At 36.0% G+C, this 14,684-nt stretch overlaps 1 protein-coding gene across 3 annotated transcripts in view; it reads right to left on the bottom strand.

Annotated features, from left to right (window-relative positions):
* Positions 1-56: 56 nt before the first annotated feature.
* The window catches only part of INTS6 (integrator complex subunit 6), a 39,680-nt gene continuing 25,052 nt past the window's right edge, over positions 57-14,684 (bottom strand). The window contains exons 7-18 of one of the 3 annotated variants that reach the window (XM_065730286.1): positions 14,075-14,229; positions 11,232-11,384; positions 10,960-11,092; positions 10,369-10,463; positions 9,841-9,951; positions 8,042-8,257; positions 7,807-7,933; positions 6,466-6,608; positions 5,837-6,071; positions 4,699-5,070; positions 4,143-4,236; positions 57-613 (exon numbers count right to left, since the gene is read on the bottom strand). In XM_065730286.1, coding sequence (XP_065586358.1) covers positions 520-613; positions 4,143-4,236; positions 4,699-5,070; positions 5,837-6,071; positions 6,466-6,608; positions 7,807-7,933; positions 8,042-8,257; positions 9,841-9,951; positions 10,369-10,463; positions 10,960-11,092; positions 11,232-11,384; positions 14,075-14,229 — 1,928 coding nt within the window. In that variant the 3' untranslated portion in view covers positions 57-519. The remainder of the gene's footprint in view (positions 614-4,142; positions 4,237-4,698; positions 5,071-5,836; positions 6,072-6,465; positions 6,609-7,806; positions 7,934-8,041; positions 8,258-9,840; positions 9,952-10,368; positions 10,464-10,959; positions 11,093-11,231; positions 11,385-14,074; positions 14,230-14,684) is intronic. The other 2 variants (XM_065730287.1, XM_065730288.1) reach the window with 2 other exon arrangements.

The raw sequence follows: 14,684 nt of genomic DNA, 5'->3' as shown, positions 1-14,684 counted from the left end.
ATCTGTTCCAGTAAAAACTGAACTCAATCCCACACAAACATTAAAATAGAGCTTTTATTGATGGAATAACAAAAGTGCTTTTCTTAAATATTTTTCAAAATACATTTATACAACTTACAATAATATATCCAAAATAACTGTATATACAAAACATTACCTTGTTTTATGTATGTGCTTTTTTTTTTTCTTCTGAAAATTACAAATCAACTTTTTGGCAAAGTTCAACCTTAAGAGGTGATAGTTTTGAAGGTTGGAATAAGAAAATAGAACCTGAGGGATAGTGACACTTAAAGTCCATGGACAGATGAGGAGTTCTCCATGTAGTTAAATAAAAATGCTGTAGTGATATTTTTCACATTACAAAATAACAGAAATGAAAAAGATGATGGATACTTTTCTCATCTTTTTATAGAGCAGCTTCTCATTCTTTCATATACAGAACTTGAGATAAGAGTGCATGTCAAAAATGAATGCAAGTAAGAACAGCAGTGCCCTGCTGTGGCTCTGGTGTGCAGTTCTTTAGCTGCTGTTGATATGGTTGACCTGATTGGATCTGCGATGGATTTCTTCCAGGAAGCTCTCGAGCTGTTCTATCAGCATTCGTTTTTTAAACCTGGATTTAAAACAAAGCATAATGAATGCACGTAACACATCAAGCATTGTTTGCAGGGCTTTTATGGAACTACTGTTTTAGGTACACTGCATGATGGCACTGCATATACTGTTTGTTTCCTGAAGTTCTGGTAAGCTATTAACTTGCTTCTCCTTTTAGTGAGAGAACACAAACCAGGGTTATCACATTCCAGAACAGACTGACATGAAACACATCACTCAGTCTTCAGAACAACTGAAAAAAATTGCTTTCTGTTTCCAGAAGTTCTAAAGTAAAGAAAACATATGAAAGAACTACAATCCTAAAGGTAGTAGCAGCTTTTAGGGATTATTTGCATGCCTCTGGGGCACACTCACAGAAGTTGAGAGAACTTGGTTCTGATGGCAAAATAGCCATCAAGCAGCACAGCAGATTTCAAGATGATGAGAAAACACAATCTCAGAGAGAAGCTGAAGAAAATGTAGATGTAAACCATACTTGGAGTCTCTGCACTTCTATTCCCTACAGACTACAGAAATATGAGCACTAGAACATTGTCTCCTTTGCTCAAACTACTGTCCTGCAGCATGCTGTTCCTAGTTGTTCCCAGCTAACCCTACCCCCTGCAATGTTTCTGCATCCAAGCAGCAACTTCTGACTGACGCTTTGGCAGCTTATGCGTACTCAAAGCAGCAATGAAAAGATCATGCACTTTCTCAACTCAGCACTGTTCTGAACTGTACTGTGAGTTCAGTACTATGACCTTATTAAACCCTGGCAAAAGCATCTGTTCCTGAGCAGCCCTCCCAGTCCATGCCCATGCCTCACAAACATGCATCTGCCCTAATTCCCAAAGCACAGACTTCCCCACAATCCCAGACGGACTGTGGGGAAACAGAACTCCCATTCCCAATTGCTATCTCTTGAACATCCACACTAGGGTTATTTCCCCATCCTTCTCATCGTGGTTCCCACTAACCCCAAAAAGATCCACCACCCTCCAAGTGCTGCTTCCCCTCTATTCATCATTGCTTTCCTAACTGACTCCTACTTGTAGCAAAATATAACCTGGGAAACATGCAACTTCTCTTCATTTGCTCAAATAAAAACCAAATAATTTAAGCTAATAGCAAAGTGCTTTATTATATAGTACATCCTAACACAAAGCTAAGAGTTTTATATTCTGTTTAAGTGTCAGTATTCTGAGAAGCAACAATGTTCAAGTCCTTTTGAAGCAGCTGTACAAGCTAACAGGAGATACTTCCTAAAAACTAAGCCTGATGGAAGGTGGGAAAAATAGATTACTAACTTGCCATATCAGTGTGAAAACTTGTGCCAGAGCAATGCACTATGTCCCAAGCTTTTCCAAATACTAAACACTATTGCAAGCAATTTTCTCAGTACGACAGAAACACTTCAGCATAACAACTGATACTGTAATTAACATAATTAAGCATCAACTCTTCCTAACTTATGTCAACACTGCTAAGAAAGCAGTATCCCAGTAAAATAAACAACACTTTAAAATAAACAAAACTTATGTTCCCTGTGTTCAACAGGAAGTCCTTATAATCACTACTCATATCCACTCCAGGTTGAGCCAGAAGTTTACCACCAACTATAAAAAAGACATTATCAGAATTGAAATTTGAAATTGAGATGTGGCATCTCCTCAATATTTCAAAATCAACGGGAGATATAATGGATTTTTTTCCCCAATCTCGGCTTTTGCCTTTTAAAAAAGATAGCATTTTGTTTCAGATCTCTGTAGCAACTTTTGCAAGATGCATCCCTACAAGACTTTCACTGTGTAGTAGAACTACATGGTAAACTTGCCAAAGGAAGAAGAAAACCCTAGATTATTTTATAAATCTCCTCTCACAATATTCTTTTGGGGTAAGCTCCAGAACTGAATGGGAACTGTTTTTAAACACGTGCTTTCTTGCTGCACCGCTTGATAACTTTCCTAAGCCTCTGCTGAGAAACTGAGATCCTTGGAGCAGGGAAAGAGACTGAACTGCATTCTGCGTCAACACAGAATTCAGTTATCAATTAATAAAACTTAACCAACTTAACTACAAAGAACTTAGAGATGCTTCCTGCAGGGAGCAGGGAACTTTGGTTAAGAGTGACAGCTTGCCTGGATAAGGGCCAAACCAGAGGGAGACAGAACTGCACAAAGATTGTAGGTAGTTATCCAGTTGGATAACACCACTGCATTATAATGACCTAACCTAGAAGAAAAAAAGGGAGGGAAGAATTGAGCTGCTCTTACATGCAAACCAATAACATTAATAACAGCCAAGAGAAATCGAATTGCCAAGGTTTTCTACCAGTAGATGGAAAAAACTGTTGGCTATGGTGAGAGACAGGATTTATACCAGATGCATCTGACAGCAAGACTCAACTGCTGCTAAGTTCTGTAGGGAGTCAACATGAGATACTGGAATAGACAAGCTGTGCAACAGAAACAAGAATTACAGAGGATCCAAAGAGTCAAATTTTAGAGGCACAAATGTTCCAAACTCACTAAGGGCTGCCAACAACTACAGGAGCAACAGTATTGTATTGGTGCACTGAGGCAGTGCATATAATGTACAGGCTATGGAACAATTTTGACAGGTGATAAAACAAAAGAGATCAAGCAAAAGCATGATAAAGAATTACTGCTAAAGGAAAAACATGACCTGAATATCTATATGACCCACTGTGTTGGTAGAAGGCTAGAGGAGTTGTATGAACATCCAGCACAGTTTTACACAAGAATCACTGATACTCATCATTTACTCAAGATTTGATCAACAATGACACAGAAGAAAAAAACCTATTCACTCAAGCAACCTCCAAATCACATAGCCTAGACAATGTTGAAATCATTAATTCCTTTTAAATCCAACACTCTTGACTCCCATCAAAATTCCATGTTTTTCCTTTCTCTGCATGATCACATAGCAGGCTAGACAAGGAGTCAAAGGATGCCTTAAGGACAACTGTCTATCTGGTTTAACAACACAGGTTTTAAAACCCCAAACTCTATCCCATGACAAATTATCTCCTGAGGCTGTGGAAATAGAACTATTTTATTTCTGAAGAAAATCTGAAGAGCAGAGACATCTTCATGGAGCACATATGAACTTCAGAACTGGACAAGATTTTGAGTTGATGCAGAATAATGAATTTAAACTGCTTATGAAAGCTTTATTCATAGTAAAGTGCAGTGTCTTCAGGTCTTCAAATTAGCAGTACACTCTCATTTGAACTCCAAAAGTTAAATGATTTTTTTAATTACCTTTTCTTCCTACACCACTGTTCACCTACATTAATGATTTAGCAGTTACAGCTACTAACATCAAGGTTCTGTATGAAGCAAAAAACATATCAGGAAGCTTTTGTATTTCCAGTGTTTTGGTTTCTTTTTTCTAAGTAATTATTTACTCACAGTGCACAGCATTGTGTGGGAAGTTTCAGACAAACAACTGTGTGGATGTCACGCAGTTATAAGTAGCAGTAGATGGTGCAGTTTTATGATTAATACAATTCAGTGACATACCTCGATGCTTCTTTAATAACATTTTGCAAAAATATCAATCTGGTTTGTAAGCTTCCTTGAACATGCTTCAGTAAGAAGAAGATTCTTTCATATTCTTGAAAAAATAAGAGCAAAAACAGTTAAAAATGTGTTTATGCAGGTATCTGTTGTAACATCTTGCTTCATGCAAGCAAAGGCAAAAGAATTATTTCAGCTTCTGTGAGATTTTAAGACAGATAATCTAAAAACCAGGCTTATAATGATGACAGTTTTATCAACATTAACATTAAAAAAACATAAGATAGTGGAGTCTTGGATATTACTGAGATTACTAGGATATTACCTATAATTCTAATATCAATAACAAAGACCATTACTTCCATGAATATTGATAGATGCAGTGATATTTTAATCATTCACCCAGCAAGTTTTTACAAGATGCTTTAAAACAAGCCTCTCTAGCTTTCATTTCTGTTTCACTTTCACGGCTTAGTATTTTTCTGAAATAGCAAAATAATATTAATTCTTTACCTAGTTCTCATGCCAGTCATTTAATGAAGAGATTTGGTGTACTTACTTCTTCCTGGTTTTCGGATCTCTTTCATAATTTGTGCTCTCAGCTCTATATTAATCTCTCTGGAACTTCTGCAGGGCACTGTCTTTTTCCCTTTGCTCGTTGAAGATATTGGCAAATTATCTTCAGTATTTTGCTCTTTACTACTTGATTCATCATGATTCTCCAAAAATCCATCAACATTCAAGTTATTCCCTAGATGCTCATGGCCTGCACCCTCTATGTGAGTTGCTGAACGGTCCAATGAATTAAAAGGAGAAGAGGACATTGAAAACTCTGAATCCACAGCATCTTGGAAATCATCCGATGAAAGTGGGTCTGTAACATGATTCTCTACCACATCATCCATTGCAATCTCATTATTAGCATCTGATGCTAAAAACAAATGAAAAAACCACACCACAATAAAACACAGATTACACTGAGTTCTGCTTTCTTTATGATCTGATAGAGATTACTGAGACAACAGCAAGCATCAATACTTCTAAAACTATGCTCCAGCTTGTCTATCTACTATACACGCCAGGCACAGGAAAATGTTTGTGGGTTGTTGTATCCGGGCTGTAACGATGAGTACATTAGTTTATCTCCTGTCAATGAATGGCTTAATAAAATCACAGCTGTATTCCTCACACAAAAAGGTAAATTGATAAATGTATTATCAGCAGCAAAGAACAAATCTGTAAAAATGTACTTTTATAATATACTTCTTATTAAAGTGAACTGACAAACTTAGTGAGCAACTGTTGCTCACCGAACAGCGAGAGCAAGACTGTTACACAGTACCTTAGCTCAATACTAAGGAAAATAAACTCACTGTGCTACAGTGAAATTCAAAATAGCCTCACGTTGTGATAACTTCTGGAACTTGTAAATTCCAAGGAAAAAGAAGAACGCCCTTCTGTTTACACTGTCTCCTCATTTAATACAGGAAATACATTGTTTATAGTGGAAAGTTTATACAACAAACTTCTGTCTGAAGAGCTATGTTAACTCTCTGTGACAAGCCCCCAGTGCACACTTAAATACTTCATTTCCAAAAATTGCCCTATTTGGGAAATCAGCCAATGATATTTCTATATAAACAAGCTTTTTTTGCATAAATCTAAACCAAATTCTCTACTAACAAAAATTCACTTACTTTTGTGAATGGGGATAGGTTTAACAAGGTCAAGCTGTGCTTGTGTGATTGGTGATGGTGGTCCTTTCCCTCCAATGTGGTTATTCACAACTGGAGGAGTTTGTGGTCGACCTCTGAGCAGTGGAGACATACAGCGACGCCTTTTTGGAATCCCCTGCATATTTGGTTCTCCAGGTCTTTTATGCTTATTTTGAGGTCCTGATACAAACTCATCTGCTTCATCTATCATCATTCCCTGTTTTTAATGAGTAGAATGCTTAAAACTTTAATCCAGAAACAAATAATATAAAATACTGTGAATACTCTGACATTGTGATGTTTGTAAGGCAATAGTGTACAATATGGCATTATATACTGACTTCTCAAATGACAAAGGACACATGATTAGGTATTTGCTATACTACAGTGACAAACATTTTATTTATACAGCACTTTGAAGGCATTACACCAGTTTCTAATAAAGACCACCCCTCATATGGTTAACACTGATGAAAAACATCTGAGGAACTTTCTTGCAGGTGATACCTTCCCAAACACTTGAAAATGCTTCTTCTATACATTGCTCTCTGAATAGTCTAACCAGCAGCAGACAACAGCACATTTTTAAGAAAGCTGCATACAAAAGTCACCTTTTTGTCCAACTTGAATGGATTGCCAAATGTATGGAGCCTTCGTGGTTGATCAGGATCAAGCTCTCGGAGTGGAGAAGGTATTTGTTTCAGATATTCTTGATAGTTTCCCATTTGTGCTATAGGTACACTGTGAACTTGATCTGTTGTAAAAGGATTTATTAATTTATTAATACACTATACTGCACTTCTCATGAGAATTTAGTCTATATCCACTTAACATCTCAAATTTTCAGTCTTTTATCAAATGCATTAACAGTACAGATGTGCAAAACTCACCATTAATCTCACCTAATTGGCATTTATGACATCATGTTTTGAGTGCAGAAAACTTGCTTAAAAGAATCTGTTGTGTATTCCAGCATGACGTGGAAAAAGCAATAGCTGTCATGCATGGATTTTAGTTTTCCAGGATGCCCTATAGCTTTTCAACAGGTAGATGGGTGGAAAATAAAACTTAAATTTTATCTAAAACATTACTACAAACAAAACCTACAGTAATGCTAAGTAGTAATGCCATGCTGTATATAGCTTTGATAGACATCTATCCAATTTTGGGTACATCAAATGTAATTGCAGAGACTGCCATTTTCTTGAAGCAACAGTGACCTTTTGCCACTGGAACTGAAGTCTTGAAACATACAGGACCTGAAAACTTACGAATTTAAAATTGCTAAGCCTTTTATCAAGCAGGATATAAGATACCAAAAACAGTAAGGAAAATAACCCTAAGTTCTGATGTAGTTTAACCCCTTCACCAAACAGCACCAACTTCGTACTTCAAACAATGTTCTGTCACTACTTAAGTCAGATAAACAACTGCGACCAAGTGATAATGCAACATACACTTTCACTTGCATTGCCCTTCCCATTTCCTCCACTTTTGTCATCATCTTTTACTTGTTAAATGCCCTAACATAGTGCCAGAAGACAAACAAAAGGGAAAATGAAAGAATTACAACTACAGTTGGCCTAAAGGTGGAAAGAATCACACTGACAGCACATAGTGAGCAAGCTCATCTTTCCACTGTTCACAAAACACTTCTCATATGGAAAAAATCTTAATGTTCAGAAATTTCCTCAAGTTTTGTTAGGTATATCATGAAAGTTGGTGAAAAAAAAGTGACAAAGAGTCCATACTTCAAAAGCCAAGTCTCTTCAGACTAACGGACAGAGCAGCAAACCTCTATCCTCTCTGTCCCCAACTGTTTTTCTTCCAATTAGCTAAGGAAAAAAGTCCAGTTTCATGGCAGGTGGCCACTAAGCTTTTATGAATATTTGTTGAGTGTTCAAAATTTAACAAAAGCAATATCATGTAAAGGCAACAAAAACTTAACTAACCTTCATCTTGTCCTTTGAGGAACTTCCGAGTACTCTTCAGTAAATTAGATCTCATTCGTGTTAATTGATCCAAAAGATTTCTTCTAGGTATATCATAAGCATTTCTAAAAGTTTGAGGTTTCAAATCCTATGGTTTCAGTAATTAAAGTTTCAATTAACACAATGTATGAAACAATATCTAGCATTTCAATGGTAGTATATTGAAAATAACAACATTACACACAGTGGTGCTTACCTTATTCAGCAAAGCTATTTGGAACCCAGCATACTCCTTCATATTGAAGTCTAGAGGTCTATGAGGAATTTCCCCAGTAATCCCCTGTAGCAGATGTTGAAAATCGTTCCTATGTGCCATAGACAGGTTGTGTGATCTGCTTCTGACCTTAATTCCAGTCTCTTGCGCTACCTTTTTGCCTACAGAGCCAATGACTCTATCGGACTCTATTTTGGCCTTAATTTAAAATAAATAAATAAATAAAATTGACAATATGCTCTTAAAAGAATTAGTCACTTATTCATTTTAAATTCCTACCTAGAAGACTCAACAATGTGCTAATACAGTATGACGACCATAACCAGGGTGAGTGCTTAAAAGGAGTGCTTAATACATAACCACTTAATGTTTACTACAATTTCAAATATAGTGAACAGTTTGTGCCTAGGTCTTCTGCCCATTACTAAGCACCAATATGCATGCAATGCTTTTATTTTCATAAGTCATAATTTGACTGGCAATTCTCTGCAAGTCTATCTCTGTACTCAAACTGTTTTCTGCTGCAAGAGCTAAATGCTAGCTTTCGAGACTGATTCTTTCACAGCTATAGTTGTGATCAGTCACACAATTGCACTGAACTTTTAGAAAGCTGATACCGACAGTCATAACATTAACTATAAAATATGAAATACATGAAAATATTCAATCCTATTTTACTAGACAGACCTCACCCCCAGTTATTCTTAGATTTGTACCAAAATTAAACATGTTCATAAATGCCAACTTTTGGGCAGAATACAGCTGAACAAAGAGCTAGAAGTAATTTGCCAGGACAATTTGCCAATGTTTGTTTTGAAGATTTATATAAATTCATAGACTACTCAAAATCTGAATTTGTACTTAAGAATACTGTGCCTCTACTGGCAGAATCTTTCAGAAGTTAGAAAAGCTTTAAGTACAATCTGCAGTGTATGTCACCGCATCTTAGGAATCTACACAGGCTAGGTTGAGAGATTAGTTCATTAAGTAGAACACTGAGCAATGTGACCATGATTCACTAGGACATACTTTAGACTTCAAGTTTGTTCCTGTCAAATAATGGCTTGTATCTTTTGTTTCTTTTTAAAGGAAAAGCTGTTCAATAAGAACTTGTTAGCTAAGTGAGAAGTACTTGCACTATTAGTTTCAAGCCTGTTGCATTCTTTTTATTATCTTGAATAAGAAAGCTTAACATGCACAGCTCAACAAAGTAGAAGTGAAGGTAGCAGGGCAGAAATGCCTTATCTGATGCAAGGGACTAGTCAAAGACACATGCACTATTCTGAACAGCATCACCAACTTCATAATTTTACAAAAGGTCACTTGCAACTTCAGTCTGTATCCTTATTTGAGATTCTGAATTATGCCAGTTCAGTTTATATTCACTAAACACTTTCTATTTCAAAAGCCACTTTGATTCAGGTGCACCTAAGTACAAATCCCTCTTTTCTGAAAAAATGCTACAACGGATTTATGACCTAAGGTAAAATAACATGTTTTCTTTTGGACAAAAAGCATGCTACAGACTGCACATGTAAAAATGTTCCTTAAACATACCAGAACTTAATATGTACCTCCATATCTACCTATAAAGTCCACTCTATAGTTTATGCTTATATGTTTTCTTTCAATTCACAAAACAAAAATACTTATTTCCTAATTGCTTATGGGAAGGCATTAACTCCATCTTCCTGCTCTTTTTCCTTCAAAACCCTTGAACTTGAGTATTATACATTATCCTGATATTACAAGTTTTTATTGCTCTTGTGCTTCAACATTACCTGCTGACTCAACTTTTTGAGATATGAAATGACACTGTAACTAAGTCCATATTCCACATTGTCAGCTATAAGGTTTGGAGCTCCCATCATTCTCACAGCTTTCTTCAAAGGCTGAAACGTGGAATACATTGCATAGTCATATTTAACTTTACAAGTGTCATATACATACTTTAAGTAACAGTATAGGTTTCAAATAGGACCTGAAGTCCTTAAAGACAAAAAATAGATTTTCAGGGCAGAATTTTTTGTTGTTGTTATGAGCATCACTCCATTCATACTGAATCAGTTACGAACAGAAAATTATTTATATATTATTACAATTGTTGAATTTTGTTGCTTGATTCAGATTTCAAGCCTTCTCACAGGACTGCAGTAAAAAAAGTATTCCTACACACAGAAGTTCAGTTAATCTCTTAAAAATATACATTCTACGTGAAATAGGTTAAAAAAATTTTAAAAATCACCCATACTGGAAAGGAAACTATAGCTGCTTAATAAGACAGAAACTTGAAAACTAAGTCATCTTACCCCAAGATAGTAAGGAGGCATTGTCTTCAAATAGCTTTCAAATGACTGCAGCCATTTTAACGTTGGCTTTGCCTTGTGTACTTTAAACAAGTCATCTGATGGTTATAAGAAAACAAGGACAAAATAAAAGACACACCTACGCATATTTTTCCTAACAGGAGAAATGCTCAAGGAAATACTAACTCCTTAAAGCTTAAATATATTGCTATAACATATATGCAACTAAAGTAAATATTAATACAAAAGTTTAATACACAAAAGATTAAAGCTGCAGTCAAAAGACAGAATCTGATAAATTATCAATTTGATGAATGAGATGATTGAGAATAAGAACTACTGTAATAAAAGAAGCAAGACTACATCTTATCTGAAAGGATAATAATTACACAAATTATTCATGCAGTTTGGGTAGAAGTTATGAACATCACACAATTGTTTACAAGTGAAACAAACATTATCATAGATACAATTGCTTAACATTCTAGCTTTCTGTAGGTGTGGCTAATACTGTCACCAGTTGGATAAAACCCTTCAGATCAGAACAATTTTTCAGTTGCCAGCTACTTCATGATCTTATGGACTGGTACTTACCTAGCAGTGGAAGAAGAACTGGATAATTATAAGGCATCACAAATAAATTCACACAATTCAGGGCTGTACTAGCTTTCAAGTAACCAAAAGGATGACCAAGTTCACTGTATTTTGCACTATTGCTCACATATACCTGCAATAAAACACATTACAAGTTAAGCATATTTTTACATACTTTGTGAATTTAAGTTTTACATCCTAATTTGATTCTAGAATAAATTACAAGAAAAATAGCCTTATAGAGACTACAGTTGAGTGTGTGTTCTACTTACCTGCCAGCAGGTCTGAGGGGATTTTCGTTCCAGGATAAACTGGGTCAATGGTGAAGGCTCTAACTCATATTTGTCAAAAGGCAGTTTGTCAATGACCATTGGTTCACAGTCAGTGCAGGAGAACTTCACCACAGGATGAGAAGTGCGGGGTGGCTAAACATAAGTATTCCACCGTTAATGAGTCTGCATACAATGACTAAAATGTATTTGTACTACAACTAAAACAGACTCTTTGAAAACAAGCATTTAAAGAGCCCACAGATTAAGGGATTCAGACTTATTAATAAGTCCTAAACACATAATTTATGACATTGGCACTGTTGTGAAATCTGATGGAAATTAATGTTCTAAATATTACTCATTTTGCCTACTAAGTCCACAACAGTAAAATTTCTTGCCTACACACAAAAATCTTGCAAATGGAAGTAAAACCCTGCGTGGACTTTAATGCTACTTTGGGGCAGGCTCACTTTGACTCCGTAGAACCAAGCTTTGGATTTTCATATTTGTTGACTTCCTCTGTTTAACAGCACATCTCCTTTGAGGCAAATTTAATATTTAAAAATTTCAAACAATTACAATCATATGAGACAAGCTCACAGCAACTCACATTTTAACTAGAATCGTGAAAACTTTCAATTCAGGCAATTTAATTGTAATCATTTTATTAATTACAGGTAGAAAGCCTTTCAACCTCAAGTTTCAGATTTAAGTTGATAACATTTGAAATTTCTTTTCCCAAATGAGGCATCAATTTTTTTTTTATGAAAATTGAAACCATATGCCTCACTTTGAAGGCTTTTCAGAGACGAACTAAAGCTTTTATACTTACCCTTAACCTCCTCCAAGGCTACTAGAATCTGAGAAGAGCTCACCCAGAAAGCCTCCTTCCATTTACTCCATTTACAAAAGGTCAACTAATCAATACATAAGATGAGCTATGGAAACAAAGGGTTTCTTGGACCTTCCTACCACCTCACCTTGAAAGTAATTTTTCCTACAAGTTCATAAACTTTAGTCTCTTCCTTTTAGGATGAGCCAGCCAAATGTTATCTGTCCACACAGCTGGTCTTGCCTTGAGTATTTCCACTCTGAGGAAGGTGTACTGTCCAAATGCACACAAAACTGGAGGCCCACTCAACTGAAGGAACTGCAACTCTCTTGAAAGAAGATGCCTCCAATAAATAGTTGTGGTGGAGTTTCTGACCAAGTCATGAAGCAGTTATACTAAGAATAAAAAGGCTGCAAAAGAAGTTGAATGCTAAGACTTGAGAAGTCCAATAAGTTTTGACTGGACAGCAAAACTATTTTTTACCTCAGAGAAGTGAGAGCAGCCATTTACACGTTGATGTACCCACACAGCTATTAGCAGACTTCCATATAAATTTAAGAATGCCTTGACTGCATAATCTACTTTTATATGAAGCAGTTATTGAGGTAGGTCTGTTCTAGATAACTCCACAGTGGATCGGGGGGCAAAAGAAATATGTAACTATAAATTCTTAAGTAAACAGGATGCTAAGCTCTAGCACTCTACAGTCATAAAAGTCAGGAAATACAAGTCTTGAAATACTATAAGCAAACATAGCTCCCTCACATCGCATAGGAAAGGTTCAACTGGGAATTCCAATTGATGTCTACAGCAATCTAGCTGCATATGCAGTAATCCAATGTTTTGTGCAGTTATGAGAGAGATACATACATGCTATAAGTAAGGAAAGTATTTTTTCACAACCCCTTGCAATTTAGCTGCAAGTTTTCGGTGGATTTGGAACCACAGTTCTTCACTTGGCAAGATCTATTTTAGCAATGTCAATCAAGATCTGCAGTAGCAGACAAACTGTAAAAATTTTTCACAGTGAAATGAAGCAGATATAACATTGCTAGTGATTACAAGAAGTACACAAGGTAGCTTTCCTACAGTTTTTTCAGTATCCAGTGCAATATCCAGTACAGTGGCCTTTTGCTTTTTAAATGACTACAACATTTATGTTAGCTTGCTTTGTTGTTCATGGAATGTGACAGATCCCAGCAATACCATATCTACAAACTTGACTAAGATTTCATACTTGCATCACTCTGCAACAACCTGTACTTCAGACCAAATTTTGCAAACATAATATAATTTTCATGTGAAGCTCAATGAGCTAGTCAAGCTAGTTTTAGATTAAAAAAAACAAAAATTATCATGAAAGACAGGAGAATTATACAATTGCACAAGTTCCATTTCAGTAATTTCCAAAGATAAGTAGAAATAGAAAAACATTTTACAGTAAAAATTATAGATTTCTTACTAAAAATAGAAGGCACTGGCATACATTATTTATGAAAACAAGAACAAGGAAAACTAATTTTGTAGGTAGCACTTAAAGGGAAGTTTCTTTACTTGGGATAAACTGAAAGTATAGTTACACCAAACGCAGATGAAATTGCATTCTCCAGCTACAGTTCAAACAGAACTACCTCAGAGATTCAAAACTGGTAATATCATGCAGTCATCTTGCTATTAACACCACCTGTTAGGTAATAAAATCTAGTAGCCCATTATCAAAGTGCCATCTTATTTCTGGTTTGGTACTCTAAGAGTTTAAGACAAACACTGTGCATAGACTAGGCTGACTTACCTGCTACAGTCAGGTTCTTAATGCTTCAAAGTGAACACCATGTTATTTGTTCATGAGTAAATAATCTAAGATAACAGCAACATAGATTTTCATGCAACATTCCGTAGTTCATAGAACCTACAATGGCTCCAATAAAGCACATGTCTCAAGACTTACAAACAATTAGGTAGGAAATTCAGGAATACTCCCCCTTTTGCTTTCTCTGACCTCAGTACTTACCAGCGTTGGCGAATTCTGATCTGGCCAAAAGGATTCAGGAACAGGCCAATGACCTATAGGGACCCCAGTTTTAGGGTTTGGTCTGACATAAATGAGTTTGTGACAGCTGTGCCAAGGCTGGGGTCCAAAGGGTCTAGATATATCTACCTGTCCATCTACAAAGGAAAAGTGCTTTATAAATCAAAACAACATTAAAACTCGAAAAGAATATTCAGCAGCTTTTGTGAATAGTTCAAGAACTATTTTCCCAGGGAAAATACTCCTTCAGTTGATATTATTTTCAACAAAAAAAGCAGAAACAATGGGAAAAAAAAAGTGAGCACTGAATGTTTATAGTTGAGAGAATTATCTGGAGCCCTTCATAATCATCAGACTGTCTTTCTCCTCCCATGGCTGTTCCAAGATAACTTTCATATCTCCATGCTTAAATATTTGATACACACAACAAAGACTGCAGGGCTAACATACTGCAAAGGAGGACTAGAAAATCCCACAAAAATCTCCCAGGAACATCCTAAAATGGACCCAGGCTAAGTCATTTAGAATGAGAAGTTAAGGACAGCAAAGTCATACTTGCTACTTTAAACTGCATAAGTTTTCCTTTGGTTTT

Source organism: Cyrtonyx montezumae, unplaced genomic scaffold (assembly GCF_038088225.1).
Source record: "Cyrtonyx montezumae isolate F1298 unplaced genomic scaffold, pur_monq_1.0 scaffold_12, whole genome shotgun sequence".
Lineage (NCBI taxonomy): Eukaryota > Metazoa > Chordata > Aves > Galliformes > Odontophoridae > Cyrtonyx > Cyrtonyx montezumae.
Note: the sequence above shows the minus strand (reverse complement) of the source record. Positions and strands in the feature narration are given on the sequence as shown.